Source organism: Moesziomyces antarcticus, assembly GCF_000747765.1.
Source record: "Moesziomyces antarcticus DNA, scaffold: scaffold_v10002, strain JCM 10317, whole genome shotgun sequence".
NCBI lineage: Eukaryota > Fungi > Basidiomycota > Ustilaginomycetes > Ustilaginales > Ustilaginaceae > Moesziomyces > Moesziomyces antarcticus.
Genome location: NW_014639008.1, coordinates 224,043 through 239,475, shown reverse-complemented (window position 1 = coordinate 239,475; position 15,433 = coordinate 224,043). Strand labels below are relative to the sequence as shown.

Below are 15,433 nucleotides of genomic sequence, written 5' to 3'. Positions count from 1 at the left end.
GCAGCTCAGAGGATGAAAGTGACACAAGCGAGCGAGACGCGCGAGTGCAACAGGTTAGATTCGCCGCCACCAACATGTAGGGGCAATTATTCTGCTTTATCGAAGGAGAGAGCGTAGGCAGCCGTCTCAGTTGCCCCGTGGCGGTGGATTGGGGTTGTCGAGCAGGATGCCGATGGCACCTTCCACGTTGCCTCCAGCCATGAGCAGCGCTCGAACGTTGGCCTGGCCGTCATAGAAGCCCATCGCCTGCATCTGCTCGAGCTGTGAAGCGAATCTTTCCTCGGGCGGACGAGAATCTCGCGGTGCTTGGGCGCCGGCGCCGAACCCGCCCAGGCCACCCAGTCCACCGAGACCGCCGAAGCCTCCAGCGCCTCCTCCGCCAAACATCTGCTGAAGGAAAGAAGGGTCGGCGAACGGGTTTGGTGGGGCCTGTCCGCCTGATTCCGCGCCGCCCGTGTTGCCGAGCCCGTTGAAGTTGCCGCTGAACATGCCCGTGTTGCCCTGGCCGTTCCGGCGTCCGTTGCTGTTGTCATTGCCCATTCCGGAGAAGAGGCCACCGCCGTTGCCATTGTTCGAGTTCGAGTTGCCACCTGCTGCTGAGCCACTGTTTTGAGAGTCACCAGCATTGCCAAAGGCACCGGGCGGCGGCCACTGACCACCTCCGTTGTTACCTCCGCCTCCGCCTCCACCAGCACCGAGCCCGCCCAGCCCGCCCAGTCCTGCCATGCCACCCATGCCTCCCAATCCAGCACCCTCCATGAGCTGCGACATTTGCGCCATCCTCTGCATGGTTTCGGGGTTGGTGATCATCTCGCGGAACTGCTCCGAACGCATCATTTCCCGCATCTGCGGCGCCATGCCTTGCAGCTGCGGGTTCATGGCGACCATCTGGTCGATGAATTCGGGTCGCGACATCATGTCACGCATCTGACGCTGCACCTCGGGATTCTGCATGAGTCCCATCATCATGTTGGGATCACGCGGGTTGAGGCCCATGCCTCCGAAGGCGCCACCGCTCTCGTTGAGCAGCCTGGCCATGTGCGGGCCAGCATAGTCGGCGCGGTTGAGTGCCGAAAGCGGATTGTTGGTGAAGTTCTGGCCGGCAGAGAAGTTGGATGGCACTCCCTGCGATTGAGAGGCAGCAGCGTTGTTCGAGGCGGACGATCCGGTCGCCGAAGGTGCCGTTCCCGGAACCGATGGGTTGCCCGTCGTGGGGGCCGATCGCGCTGCTGACTTGACCATGTGGACAGTGTTGCCGTCCTTGATCTTGTAAACGCTCAGCGGTTCGTCATCCTTGAGCACCTTGCCGGCATAGATGAGTCTCTGTGCATCTGCAGGTGTGTCGGGCTTCTGCTTTTCGATTTCTTCCTTGAGCTGTCGCACGGTCTGATCCGTCGAGACGCTGACGCTCAGTTTCAGGTCCGAGGGTCCCTTGATGTTGATCTTGAGCTGCGAAGCAGCGTCCGATGAGTCGGCCATGTTGCGCAGAGATTGAGGGGAGAATCTCAAACAGCAGACTTTGTTGGGATGGAGGAGTAAGACGATGTGGTTGTGGCAGAGGAAAGCTCCACACCGCATTACGCATGGAAGGCGGCTGAGCGGGCACGGGCGCGTCCCCGAGCCCTCGCTGTGCGCATGTGGAGTTTCCGCTGCTCAGTGAGTCTATGAATCGCTAGATTACGCTCTCCCTCGGCATCCCTTTTCTCGCACGATAAACCCGACGGCTCAGCGCTCTCGAACGAAGTTGCTTCTCACACCGATGCAAAGGGGGCATGAGAAGAAGAAGATGCTACCATTTCAACGGAAAAGTGGGCAGCAGGTATGAAAAGCAAGTGTCAGATGCCGGTACAGCCGCACATCAGTCGTCAAGCGCTCCGCATCGGGCGAGGACGGCCGAGAGCTTCTCCGCATCGTTGACCTCAAAGTGGCTCGAGAGGATGTCGGACACGTTGATGTTTTCGAGACCGGGCACGTCGTCGATCGCGCGGCTGCCTGCTACGCGGGGCAGCTTTCCAGCGCGGAGCTCCTCGACCGTAACACCCGAGCCCAGCCAAGCGGCGATTCCGCACACCATGTCGTTCGAGGAGAAGACATTGACGAAGCGACGCTGGACGATGGTCCTCACCTTGCGGAGCGTCGCAGGCGACGGAGTGATGGGTGCGGAGATGAGGATGACAGAGTCGATGAGGTGTGATGTGTGCTCGGGCTCCTTGGCGAGCTCTGTGAGTGCGGTGAGAATCGTGGCAGCTCCCAACGAAGTGCCGATCAGAACCACCGGTCGGTGGCCCTGGACCTCGTTCCGCAGCGTTTCGGCAAGGATGAGACCAGCCTTGTGCGCCTTGGTCTTGGCACGGACGAAGACGCCATCGAGGGTCGCTGAGGCGGCATTAAAGACGGTCATGGGCAGCGTGATGGCAGCAATGCCGGCCAGTGCCGTCTTCTTGACCACTTCCTCTGCTGCCTTTGTTCCGCCCGTGCGGATCAGATTGTCGAGCATGTATGAGCGCAACCCTTGTCCTGCTAGCCGCATCATCTCGGCCTCGCATTCGATGGCGAAGGCATCGCGTCCATCTTTTGCCCCTTCAAAGACGTGATTCCAAGGCACAACCTGCTGGTCATCCTCGAGGATCAGACCGCTGCAGCAGACCGTCGCATGCAGACTCGGGATGGCGACACCCGCCTTGCGTGCCTCGGTCACCAACTCGGCAAACGAAAAAGAGGACACGCCTCGAAGGCGGCGTTCGACGCGGTAGCCCGCCAGGCCACCTCCGCCCAAGCCGAAGAGCGTGCCGAGCATGATGATTCCGCCCGAGGTGGCGAGGAACGATGCTCCGGTGAGGCCGACCAGGGCAGGCGCGATGAGTGGCGCGGCCAGTCCACCGGTCAGGCCGATCACCAAACCTCCCGCGATGAATCCGCCTCCCATGGCAGCCCACTTGCCCCACGAGACTTTCTCCCGCTCGCGCTGCACGACCGACCCAGAGTGCTGGTTCATGTACTCTGAGCGCTGCGAGGCTTGCGTGATGGATCCCGTGCGAGCATCGAGCGATGCACCAGCAGGTAGCTGCTCGACGATGCCCTTGCCGTGCTTTGATGCAGAAGCTTTATCACCTTCGCTCATGATAAAGTAGATGGTCTGCGCCATGACTTTTTCAGCCATCCAGACCTGTCGGCCCGGAATGCCCATGGCTGTCACCGCGACAAACACCAGCGATCGAGCTCTGGCGTCGTAGTGGCACACTTCGTTCGGCTTGACCGGCTGCTTTGCATCCTTGTTGGCGGGCTTAGTCTCCGGGTTGGCCGAGGCTTGCGGGTTGACGAGCTCCTTGCTGGCAGTCGAGAGCTTGTTCCAGCCAGATAGAGTCCCAACTTTGAGCGAGTTGAAGGCGCTTATCGAGGCGCCACTCAGGACACGGCCAGTCTCTGTCACCTTGGACATCGGATCACCCGCCGAGCGACCGACATTGGTATCGGTAGGGCCGACCTGCGCTAGAGACTTGGAGGCAAGCGTCGAGCTCGTCTCGGAAGTTTCACCTCTTTGAGGGCGCGGGGGCAAGGCAGGGGCCTCGGCAGGTTTCGCTTCGGAGTTCCCGACCTCGGCGCCTTTAAGATCGAGCTGCGTATCTCCGAAAAGAAAGTCTTGCTCAAAGACGGTGGATGTGCCATCCTGCGCTCTATACTGTCCAAGCCCGAGCGCGATGAGGAGGAGCTCGTGCGCCACTTCGATTTCCTGGCCGGAGCCAGGGTCGATGGCACCCTGTACGCGCTTCGGTTCCGCCGAGGCCAAAGTGGCCTTGGAAAGAGAGCGAGCCCGTTGAAGCCGTCTCCTATCAGCACTGCTTGTTTGTGAGGGCTCGGACGCTTCCTCTCGATTGCGGAAATAGTCTGGAAGCTCTTGAGCATCCTGATCGTACGAGAATAGATCCGATGCGTGATCCGAGCCAGGGGATGAGGGGGTCGCAGAAGACTCGAGCCTGAGATTCTCGAGAGAGACCGAGGCGTCATCCGCGTCAGCCTTCTCGACGGATGGAGACGCTTCAAGCTGCTCCTTCTTCGCATCGTCGACGCCTTTGATCGGGAGGTCCAAATTGGGGAAACGGCGTGCATGGTCGGATCCCGACTCAAACTGCGGCTCGTTTTGACAGATCGGATCTCGAGTGTCGGCATGCTCCAAGCGGCCGTGAGCTGCAGCAAGTACATCTTCTAGGCCGATCGGGCCTGGCGGTAGCGATGATTCGGATATGCCGAGATGCTGGCAAGTCGCGGTCAGAAACTTGTCGCCGTAGTCTGACCATTCTTGCGAAGCAGAGTAGAAAGGGCTGCCCGATGCAGCCGACGTCGCTGAAGCGTTTGCGCTCCGGCTCAGCGCAGTAGCCCTTTCGACGTGCCGCTGAACAGCATATTTGAGCGAGATGCAGGTGGCAAGTCGCAGATGAGGCGACCAGCCGGGCGAGTAGGATTGCAGCGACGAGAGGTCCAAGGATGACGACGACGGCTTTGCTCGATCTTTGGAGAACATGACTTTACTGCTTCGTATCGCTACCGGACACTCCTATGTTCGCCAACTTGTACACCGAATTCGAGTCGTCGCAGGAAGGATGATGAGTTAGAGGAAGGAAAACAAGGTCGTGCGGTACGGCAAAGGATCAAGAGGCTCGTAATCTCTGAGGCCGTGCGCGGGCACATAAAAATAGTCAACCCTCCACACAACCTGCTTCCGCACTTGACACGCACTCACGGCTACGATGCTAATACTGTACGACCACCGACTATCCACGACTTGCCGCACGCACACGGGCTCCACACATGTACAGACGAGAAAGATGATGGTGTCCATGTTGAAATGCTGGAATTGGACTGGAATCATGTTGAATGCTTTTGGGAGCGGGATATCATGTTGAATGGGTACAGAATACAGAGGGTTACAAGATGCAAAAGACGATGACGACGGAAGGGGAGAGCGGGACGAGGGAGAGGCGGCTTGGTCAGAAAACGAGGGATGACCAGGAGAAAACTAGCAAGAGGCGGGGGAGGGGAAAGGATAGACAGAGCACACGATGCTCGTGCTGAGCCCGGACGGAAGCAGTTGATGCTATGTCCATGGGCGAGTCGAGCAAAGACGAGTGCTCAGTGACGGCGGCATGCCACGACGCGCTTAGGCGAGGGACTTGCGGCACTCCTCGGCAGCGGCCACCATGTTGGTGAGCTGGGCGGTGCACTCCTCCCAGGTGCGGGTCTTGAGACCGCAGTCAGGGTTGACCCAGATCGAGTCCTTGGGGAGGACCTCGGCCATGGCCTTGATGCGGCCGATCATCTCGTCCTTGCTGGGGACACGGGGCGAGTGGATGTCAAAGACACCGGGGCCAATGTGCGAGGGGTAGCCGACCTTCTTGAAGGCGCCGAGGAGGTGCTCGCCGGACTTGGAGTGCTCGATCGAGATCATGTCGGCGTCGAGCTCGATGATCGACTTCATGATGAGCGAGAAGTCCGAGTAGCAGAAGTGCGAGGCGATGTTCATGGCGTCGCTGCAGCCCGAGGTCGAGAGACGGAACGAGTCGACGGCCCATCGGAGGTAGCCGGCCCAGTCCTTCTGGCGGAGCGGCAGACCCTCACGGATGGCGGGCTCGTCGACCTGGACGGCGCGGACACCGGCCTTCTCGAGGTCGATGACCTCGTCGCGGAGGGCGAGGGCGATCTGCTTGGACTGAACCTCCTTGCTGATGTCGGCACGGGGGAAGGACCAGTTAAGGATGGTGACGGGGCCGGTGAGCATGCCCTTCATGGGCTTCTTGGTGAGGCTCTGGGCGTACGACGACCAGCGGACGGTCATGGGCGCAGGACGGCTGACGTCCGAGACGACGACGGGGGGGCGGACGTAGCGCGAGCCGAACGACTGGACCCAGGCGTTCTGGGTGAAGACGAAGCCGTCGAGCAGCTCGCCGAAGTACTGGACCATGTCGTTACGCTCGGGCTCGCCGTGGACGAGCACGTCGAGGTTGAGGGCCTCCTGCTTCTCGACGACCATCTTGATCTCGTCCTCGAGGAACTTCTCGTACTCCTCCTTGGTGATGTCGTTCTTGGTGAAGCGGGCGCGGTACTGACGGATCTCCTTGGTCTGGGGGAACGAGCCGATGGTGGTGGTGGGGAAGACGGGAAGGCTGAGGTGCTCCTTCTGGACCTCCTTGCGGACGCTGAAGGGCGACTTGCGGGCAAGGTCCTCGGGCTTGATGTTGGCGACGCGCTCGCGGACGGCGGGGTCCGAGTTCTTCTCAAAGTCGCGGCGGGCCTTGATGCTCTTCTCGTTGGCGGCGAGGGCGTCGGCGGCGGAGCTGGGGTCGCGGAGGGCGGCGGCGAGGGTGGCGATCTCGGCGCACTTCTCGTTGGCGAACGAGAACCAGTCGAGGACCTCGGCGCTGAGCTTCTTCTCGTTGGCGATGGTGATGGGGGTGTGGAGGAGCGACGACGACGAGGCGATCTGGACGCGGCTGGCGTTGCCGCCGAGAGCCTTGACGGCCTTCTGGGCGGTCTCGAGAGCGGCGCTCAGGTCGGTCTTCCAGATGTTGCGGCCCGAGACGAGACCGAGCGAGACGACGTGCTCGGTGTTGGCAAAGGCGGCGAGGACGTCCTCGAGCTGCTCGGGGGCACGGTCGAGGTCGACGTGGAGACCGGCGACGGGGAGAGTCTTGACGATCTCGAGGTTGGACTCGAGCTTGTTGAAGTAGGTGGCGATCATGATCTTGACCGAGGGGGCAGCCTTGGCGATGGTCTCGTAGGCGGCCTTGAACTCGGCGGCGTACTGCTGGGCACGGTCGAGGACGAGGACGGGCTCGTCGATCTGGACCCACTCGGCGCCAGCCTCGGCGAGCTTGGCGAGCATCTCACCGTAGACGGGGGCGAGCTTCTGGAGGAGCGAGACGGGGTCGAGCTCGGCGTCCTTGGCGTCCTTGCCCGGCTTGCCGAGGGCGAGCAGGGTGACGGGGCCGACGAGGACGGGGCGGGCAGTGTAGCCGGCCTCCTTGGCCTCGAGGAAGTCGTCGATGGGCTTGGTGTTGTTGATCTTGAACTCGGTCGACTCGCTCAGCTCGGGGACGAGGTAGTGGTAGTTCGAGTCGAACCACTTCTGCATCTCGGTGGCGGGGAGGTCGACGCCGTTCTTCTGGTGGCCACGGGCCATGGCGAAGTAGGTGTCAAGAGCATCGAGGCCGGAGCTGGCGTACTGCTCGGGGATGAGGTTGAAGGTGTTGGAGGCGTCGAGGACGTGGTCGTAGAGCGAGAAGGTACCGGTGGGGACAACGTCGACGCCGGCGTCCTTGATAAACTTGTAGGTCTGCAGACGCTGCTCCTTGGCAATCTTGAGGAGCTCCTCCTGGGAGGTCTTGCCACCCCAGTAGGCCTCGAGGGCCTTCTTGACCTCACGCTGAGGGCCAATGCGGGGGTAACCGAGGACGGCGGAAGTACTGTCGTGTGTGCACGAAATGGTTCAGATGGTCAGCAACATGCACGAGAATGGCAGATACCCAACTGGACAGACCTCGCGGAAAGAGGAGCCGAAGCTGGATAAGATACGTACGCCATTTTGTATGATCGAAGCGGGGAGAAGCGGGGGAGACGGATGGTGCGGAAAGAGTGAGGAAGGCGATGAGAACTTCTCGGACGTGGGAACGGTCAAGAAGTGTAGCTTGTTGAGTGCGAAGTAAAGCGCAACAAGGACGGATATGTGTGGATGAAGGCGGATGGAAGAGGGGGGAGGATGGGTGGATGGTGTGGGAGCGGAAGGAAGGAAGCGTGGCGAGAAGAAGTGGGGTCAAATAGGAAAAACTGGGCCGTGGATGCCCAAGATGGCCTGACCGGCAGGGAGCGTGAGAACGTTGTCGCGCTAGGACCACGGTCGGAGGTGCCGTGCTGGAAGGGCCAGACAGTAGACGTTGGGGGACTTGCAGGCTGAGGCGAGTGTCGTCTGCTGGCCTCCTGTCAACTTTTTCTTCTTCTTCCTGCTGGCCGACAGGCGAGGAGCGGTCAAGTCGGTTGTTGGTCCTAGCACCGTGTGAGGAGGCGGCGGCGGGCGAGTGTGCGCGACGCACGTTTCCAGCCAATGATCGAGCGAGCAGATTTTTGCATTTTCTTCTTGAAAGCGTTGCTCCGCCTGCGCCGGTGGGGCGCCCGCACTCTCCCGCAACCAGTGTTGGACTGCCTCGAATCAGATCGCGACCCGCAATCAAGGGCGAATCAGCTGAGGCGCACCCAATATGTGTCGTCTGCCGCCCTTGCGTCCGCATCCTCTTCTGCGCCTGGCAGCGCCCGCCAACGACTCGACTCAACGACTGGCTGGACAAGGCGTGATCCGCTGAACCCTGGCTCGGCTGGCTCTCCTGGCTCGCGTCGCCCTCCGCCTGCAGCGTCGCGGCATTGCCGACAAGAGACATTCGAGTCAGCTTCCGTTTTCTTCTTGCGTCGGCTTTCAACCCACGCAGAGCTTTTGCCACCAGGGCATGGCGCATCCCAAATCGATACTGACAGCCCTTCCAAGGCCTTCGGGAGGTCCGACCAGCCACGGTCAACGTGCGCACAGTGCAGATCCAGCCCACTTCTCCTTCTCGGTCGAGAGTCCGCCTAAAGATCTGCCTTCAAAGCGCTCAGGGCCCTTCATGTGCCAAGCATGAGTACTCGCCATCAAGGAGCGCTCCCGTCTTGTTGGATCGAAGGAAAGCCTGGCGCAAAGGGCCTGGGAAGAATGGCGTCCCCGCAGGAGCGCCCGTTTCAGATGTTAGAGCGGAAACCTCACGGCATTGTTAGAAGTAAAGGTCGAACAGCCGGGAAACTTGTGATAAATGTGTAAGATGGCGATGTAACATAACGAAGGTAGCCGTGGGCACGCCGTGCGGTCCTGGATGAGGTGCGCGCTCGGGCCGCTTGAGGCTGACGGTGCAGCAGCAGCGTGTTGGTTCGAATGCTGTGCTGTGCCGCTACCAGGGTTCGCTGATATCACCACCCTATTCCATCTATCTCGTCCGCATCAGCAACCGTTGCGAGTCGTCCACTCCGGGTGGTCATCGTACAGGATGTCGACGATTGCGCACTCGTTGCGCGACTATCGATCGCCGACTCGCCCACAACTCTTCGCACATGCCTTCTCGCTGCCTGCCGGCGAATCGCCTATCGTGGATGCAGAGATCACCTCTGCCGTCTTGTCGCTCTCGGCTGCTACCAAGGACGGCCTGCAGGAGGATCAGGTGTACGCTGGACGGCTGACGCTCACACAATCCTTCCTCTGCTTCGCAAGCCAAGGCGACCGAGGCCGAAGCTGCCGCATGAACCTGCCCCTCTGGTGTGTCCGCCGCGTGGAGCGCCTCAACACCCGTGGCACCGTTTTCGCCCTCAGCATGGTCGTGTGGCATGGCATGAAGGTCATCCTGCAACTCAACGCGCTCCGTCCCTCCTGTGAGCACTTTTGTGCCGTGCTCCGCGACCAGCTCCGCGCGCAGCTCGGCAATATGAAACTGCTCAAGCCTTTCCTTGCCGGCTGCTACAGCGAGTTCCTCATCACGGACGACGTACCGGATCCCAAGGGCAAGCGCGTCGCTACAGATGCTGCGGAAGGCACCGCAGACACACCGGCATCCGAGACGGACGAGAAGGCGCTGCTCACGGCACCGGCCGACAAGGAAGAGCCAAAGTATCAGATGGGACTGGGTGCCACGTTCGGCTTCCCCGGCGACGCGCGTAAGCTCAGAGAAAAGAGCAAGCTGAAGCTCTGGCGAGACTACTTTCTCGCCCACGGTCGAAACCTCACACTCCTGCGCTACCCGCAATTCCTTCGCCTGGTCCAGGTCGGCCTGCCCAACCGACTTCGCGGCGAAATCTGGGAGCTGACATCAGGATCGATCTACAACCGCTTCGCGCATGCGGGAGAGTACCAGGCGCTGCTCAAGCGATACGAAGGCGTCACCAGCACGAGCACCGAGGAGATCGAGAAGGATCTGAACCGCAGCCTGCCCGAATACCCGGCCTACCAGACGCCCGAGGGCATCGAGACGCTGCGCCGCGTGCTGGTGGCGTACAGCTGGAAGAATCCCGAGCTGGGCTACTGCCAGGCCATGAACATTGTGGTGGCGGCCATCCTCATCTACATGAGTGAGGAGCAGTGCTTCTGGCTGCTCGACACCCTGTGCGAGAGGCTGCTGCCGGGCTACTACACCCAGTCCATGTCCGGCACGCTGCTGGACCAGAAGGTGTTCGAAAACCTGGTGCAGCGTACGCTGCCGATGATCCACGAGCACTTTGTCAAGACCGACATCCAGCTGAGCGTCGCCTCTCTGCCGTGGTTCCTGTCGCTCTACATCAACTCGATGCCGATGATCTTTGCCTTCCGCATCGTGGACTGCTTCATGGCCATGGGGCCCAAGGTGCTCTTCCAGGTGGGGCTCGCCATCCTCAAGATCAACGGCGAGGAGCTGCTGCAGGTGACGGACGACGGCGCCTTTATCAGCTTGATCAGAGGCTACTTCCGATCGCTAGGCGACAGCGCGCATCCGAACAGCACCAATCCGCGACACCGACAGATCACCAACTTCCAGGAGCTGCTCGTCGTCGCGTTCCGAGAGTTTGGCGTGGTGACCGACGAGACGATCGCGAGCGAACGACGCCGCTTCCGACAAGAGATCGTGCAAGAGATCGAGCTGTTTGCCAAGCGAAGCGCGATCCGCAATCTCAAAGACCACGGCCGCTTCACCAAGGACCAGATCGGCCTCGTCTACGATCAGGTGGTCGAGTCGATCTACCGGGCGAGACACGCACCGGGAGCCACGCTGGAGACCAAGGCGAGTCCGAACGCCGGTATCGTGGCCAACGATCCGAAGGAGGTGATGGAAAAGGCGCTCGCACGAGATCGCAACGCCGAGGGCGGTGAGGAGACGCTCAACGACTACAAGGAGATGCGCATCGACCTCAAGACGTTCCGGCTCTTCCTGGGCGAAGTGGCGACGTGGGCGCGCGACGAGTACGTCGTGTCGAACGGCTTCCAGGAGCGAATCGAGAGGCGCGTGCCCGAGCACGAAACGGTGGCGCGGCTGTTCCGCTTCTGGGACCGAGAGAAGCGAGGCACGCTGTCGCTGCAAGACATCGTGACGGGACTCGACGCCGTCATGTTCAATCAGGACGACGTGATGGCCAACATCCAGTGGTTCTTTGAGCTGCACTCGGACGGACGGCCGTCGCTGACCAAGGACGAGGTGCTGCGCCTGAGCGAATCGCTGCTCTTCTTCTTCCGCAACGAGCCCAACGACGGCTACCTCGGCGCAGTGTCGCAGCTGATCGCCCAAGCCTTCGAGCAAGGCGGCGAGGGCAGCTACAAGAACAAAGCATGAGCCCCTGCCCCCTTTCATTCGCATCAACAGCATAGCAATCCAGCACATACTCAGCACCGCGATGTAAAGCCAGCAGGCGTCCAGCAGAAGCGTGAATCTGTGTCACGATCGCGGCGCTGACCGTCAGGCGCGACCCGGTCAACCTGAGCCGGGTGCGTGCCTACGAAGAGACGATGATGGCGTTTTGCCACCACCATCTTACCTGACCAGTAACGGCCAAGACAGCAGCTGCCAGATCGGCGCGCTTACTTCTTCTTGCCAGCCTTTTCTGCCGCTTTGGTTGTCTTACCACCCTTGCCGGCAGTCTTGTTGACCTCTGTTGAGTCATCAAAGAAGCATCAAGGTGATCAAGGTCAGTACGATGTCGACGAATGGAGGATGAGGTGGTGAGTGAAGACTTACCCTTGATGACACCGACGGCGACCGTCTGGCGCATGTCTCGGACGGCGAAGCGGCCAAGAGGGGGGTACTGCTGGAAGGACTCGACACACATGGGCTTGGTGGGGACCATGTTGACGAGGGCGGCGTCACCGGACTTGATGAACTTGGGGTTGTTCTCGATGGACTTGCCGGTACGGCGGTCGATCTTCTCGGTGATCTCGTTGAACTTGCAGGCAATGTGGGCGGTGTGGCAGTCGAGGACGGGGGCGTAGCCGTTGCCGATCTGGCCGGGGTGGTTCATGACGATGACCTGGGCGAGGAAGGAGGCGGCCTCCATGGCGGGGTCGTTCTTGGAGTCGGAGCAGACGTTGCCGCGGCGGATGTCCTTGACGGAGACGTTCTTGACGTTGAAGCCGACGTTGTCACCGGGGAGACCCTCGGCGAGCACCTCGTGGTGCATCTCGACGAGCATGGTGGGCCGGTATGGTGTAGGTGGAGAATTTTGATGCAAGCAGTGTTAGACCGAAATTCCTATCCGATGACGGATCGGCGCACGCGCCCTGGCCATCCAAAGCTTTGATGAGGCTGCGGAGAGGTGTGCGCGCGTCTGCTGGTCGTGGTTGGGAATTTTTTGACCCGCCTGCTGGCAGCTCTGCGGGCTGGCGCGCCAAAGCGCAGAGGTGGTGAGGCTCACGCACGCACGACCAACGCACACACACACACACACGCTCGCTCCCACGCCGAGCCGCCCGCGTGCGTGAGGTGCGGAAGTGTGACTTGGGACTGAGCCAGCAGCGCGAAATTCAGAGTGTCGCCTCAGCCGGTGTCTGTCTCACAGCTCCACGGCCCGTCCGTGCAATGCAGTCGTGAGCCTCGTGTGCATCTTCCTGTCACTCGCCCCTCGACTTCCTCTCTCCTTCCTCCGCCGCCGTCAAGCAACGCTTCCTTCTGCTTTTCGTCCTCTGATCTTCGAGAGACGTCCTTGCGCCCCCGCACATCTCATCGTCTTCTGCAGCAGAGGAGCGCGCCAAGTGCTGGTCACCCCGCACTCTTCAGGTCTCACTTCGAACGCCTTCTCGACGAGAGCGAGCATCTCCTTGCTTCCGCATCAGCCACATCCAATTCGTCGACATCGTCCCGCACGCCGTCTCGCGTCTCTCCATCGACGTACTCTCCATCCCTGGCGCCAGCTGCATAGCATCTCTCGATTCGCACATCTGGTACGTGTGATCGCCTCACGCCACTCTGGCACGGCAAACCGCAGCCTGGCCTAGGTCTTGCCTTCCGCCGCCTGCCCATGCTAGCTCACGAAGCAAGCGCTGACTCTTCTCGCACCATCGCTTCCACTGCCCATCCTCTGTGCCCTGACCTTCTTGCATCCCGCAACGTACCTCCGTACGCCACAGCAGTTCGAAAGAATTTCCGGCTACAACCCTCATCTGGTATCCCTGCAATCTTCGTCTTCTAGAGCAAAATGTCGAATCCTGGCCAGGCAGAGAGGCAGCAGAGGCTGGTCAAAGCCATCGGTCAGATCACGAACAAGCCCGCGCCCCCCGAGATCGACTTTACCATCCACACCACCGACGACGGCACCCAGGTCAGCACCCAGGAGCGTGTCATCAAGGACGTTCAGGCACCCGCCTTCCAGAAACCCACCGACGAGCAATTCTTCAGCCAGAAGGATCCCTCCAAACCCGACATCGCCTTCCTCAAGAACCACTTCTACCGCGAGGGCCGTCTCACAGATGACCAGGCACGCTTCATCCTCACAAGAGCCACCGAGATCCTTCGGCAGGAGCCCAACCTGCTCGAGGTGGACGCGCCCATCACCGTCTGCGGCGACATTCACGGCCAGTACTACGATCTCATGAAGCTCTTTGAAGTCGGTGGCAACCCCGCAGACACCCGCTACCTCTTCCTCGGCGACTACGTCGACCGCGGCTACTTCTCCATCGAGTGCGTCCTCTACCTATGGGCGCTCAAGATCTGGTACCCCGACACCCTCTTCCTCCTTCGCGGCAACCACGAGTGCCGCCATCTCACCGACTACTTCACCTTCAAGCTCGAATGCAAGCACAAGTACTCCGAGGAGATCTACGACCTCTGCATGGAGTCCTTCTGCACCCTCCCTCTCGCCGCCGTCATGAACAAGCAGTTCCTCTGCATCCACGGCGGCCTCTCACCCGAGCTCCAGACCCTTGACGACCTCCGCAGCATCGACCGTTTCCGCGAACCTCCCACCCACGGCATCATGTGCGACATCCTCTGGGCCGACCCGCTCGAGGACTTCGGCTCGGAAAAGACAAACGAGAGCTTCATCCACAATCACGTCCGAGGCTGCTCCTACTTCTTCACCTACAACGCCGCATGCCAGTTCCTCGAACGCAATCAGCTCCTTTCCATCATCCGAGCCCACGAGGCTCAGGACGCAGGATACCGCATGTACCGCAAAACAAAGACAACCGGATTCCCTTCCGTCATGACCATCTTCTCCGCACCCAACTACCTCGACGTCTACAACAACAAGGCCGCCGTGCTCAAGTACGAGAACAACGTCATGAACATCCGCCAGTTCAACTGCACCCCCCACCCCTATTGGCTCCCCAACTTCATGGACGTCTTCACTTGGAGTCTCCCCTTCGTCGGCGAAAAGATCACCGACATGCTCATCGCCATCCTCAACGTCTGCAGCAAGGAAGAGCTTGAAGAAGAGGAGGAGGAGGATGAAATCCCCATCACTCCCACCTCGACCGCCGAGGAGGAGACGGCCGAACGCAGGACCATCATCAAGAACAAGATCCTCGCCGTCGGCCGCATGTCGCGCGTCTTTGCGCTCTTGCGAGAGGAGGCCGAACGCGTCTCCGAGCTCAAGTCGTCGCAAACCAGCGCCAAGCTCCCCTACGGCACTCTCGTCCTCGGCTCCGAGGGCATCAAGGACGCCATCGCCAACTTCGACGATGCCCGCAAGGTCGACATTGAGAACGAGCGTCTGCCGCCCGACCTCATCGATGCCGATGAGGCTGGTCCAGCATCGCCTGCCGACGGCGCGCGCGTGTCTTCGCCTGCATTCGAGGACATCACCTCGCCAGGCAGCCCGGCATCGCCAGCTACGCCCAGCTCGCCCATTGCCGGCGCACACCGCCGCGGCCACTCGAGGACAAGCAGTCTGGGTACCACCATGTCCAGTCCTTCCAACCGTCGCCGCTCGCTAGAGTCGACGGTCAGCATGATCCGCGAGGCGCTCGAGGGCACCGACACTGCCGACGACAGACAACTCGAAAAGCTCGCCAACGACATCACCTCGCCCGTCTCGCCCAAAGGCGCCGCTGACACGGCAGCGCGACAGCGCTCCCGCGAGGTCAAGTGATCCAGTCGGCCCTCGGCGCCGACGCCGTGAATGACACTGCACATGCGTCCTGGATCACAGTCAAGCATTCTCTTTCCCCCCCCCCCCTGCCAGCCATTGTTTCTTCTCTCCTCCTTGTAACCATCCATCTCTCCCACTGCAATAGTCGCTTTCCTTTTCATCGCGTCGTCGGCCGTAGTAGACTGCAGAGAGAGCTTTTTGCGGACGGTTTGGTGAGGACGGCGCTGCACGTGAAGCATGCTCGGCGAGGGATCTGCTCGCTTTGCTCACGCGCGTCCGCCACACCTGGGAGCCGACCAAGGACGATGCTTCGATGCCGAAA

The 15,433-nt window shown here is 60.9% G+C and overlaps 6 protein-coding genes across 6 annotated transcripts; 2 read left to right on the top strand and 4 right to left on the bottom strand.

Annotated features, from left to right (window-relative positions):
- Positions 1–126: 126 nt before the first annotated feature.
- On the bottom strand, positions 127–1,479 carry PAN0_002c0985 (ubiquitin-like polyubiquitin-binding protein; the record flags this gene model as incomplete). The annotated part of the gene is made up of 1 exon (XM_014803152.1): positions 127–1,479. The coding sequence occupies one exon, from the start codon at positions 1,477–1,479 to the stop codon at positions 127–129; it is 1,353 nt and encodes a 450-aa protein (XP_014658638.1).
- Positions 1,480–1,858: 379 nt separating this feature from the next.
- Positions 1,859–4,519, bottom strand: PAN0_002c0984 (DUF726-domain-containing protein; the record flags this gene model as incomplete). The annotated part of the gene is made up of 1 exon (XM_014803151.1): positions 1,859–4,519. One exon carries the CDS (start codon positions 4,517–4,519, stop codon positions 1,859–1,861), a length of 2,661 nt encoding a protein of 886 aa, XP_014658637.1.
- A 636-nt stretch (positions 4,520–5,155) lies between these two features.
- PAN0_002c0983 (cobalamin-independent methionine synthase) lies at positions 5,156–7,575 on the bottom strand (the record flags this gene model as incomplete). The annotated part of the gene is made up of 2 exons (XM_014803150.1): positions 5,156–7,457; positions 7,571–7,575. 2 exons carry the CDS (start codon positions 7,573–7,575, stop codon positions 5,156–5,158), a joined length of 2,307 nt encoding a protein of 768 aa, XP_014658636.1.
- Positions 7,576–9,059: 1,484 nt separating this feature from the next.
- Positions 9,060–11,363, top strand: PAN0_002d0982 (TBC-domain-containing protein; the record flags this gene model as incomplete). Its single annotated transcript, XM_014803149.1, has 1 exon — positions 9,060–11,363. The coding sequence occupies one exon, from the start codon at positions 9,060–9,062 to the stop codon at positions 11,361–11,363; it is 2,304 nt and encodes a 767-aa protein (XP_014658635.1).
- A 245-nt stretch (positions 11,364–11,608) lies between these two features.
- PAN0_002c0981 (elongation factor 1-alpha) lies at positions 11,609–12,216 on the bottom strand (the record flags this gene model as incomplete). The annotated part of the gene is made up of 2 exons (XM_014803148.1): positions 11,609–11,679; positions 11,766–12,216. 2 exons carry the CDS (start codon positions 12,214–12,216, stop codon positions 11,609–11,611), a joined length of 522 nt encoding a protein of 173 aa, XP_014658634.1.
- A 1,002-nt stretch (positions 12,217–13,218) lies between these two features.
- PAN0_002d0980 (metallo-dependent phosphatase) lies at positions 13,219–15,111 on the top strand (the record flags this gene model as incomplete). Its single annotated transcript, XM_014803147.1, has 1 exon — positions 13,219–15,111. One exon carries the CDS (start codon positions 13,219–13,221, stop codon positions 15,109–15,111), a length of 1,893 nt encoding a protein of 630 aa, XP_014658633.1.
- Positions 15,112–15,433: the final 322 nt, after the last annotated feature.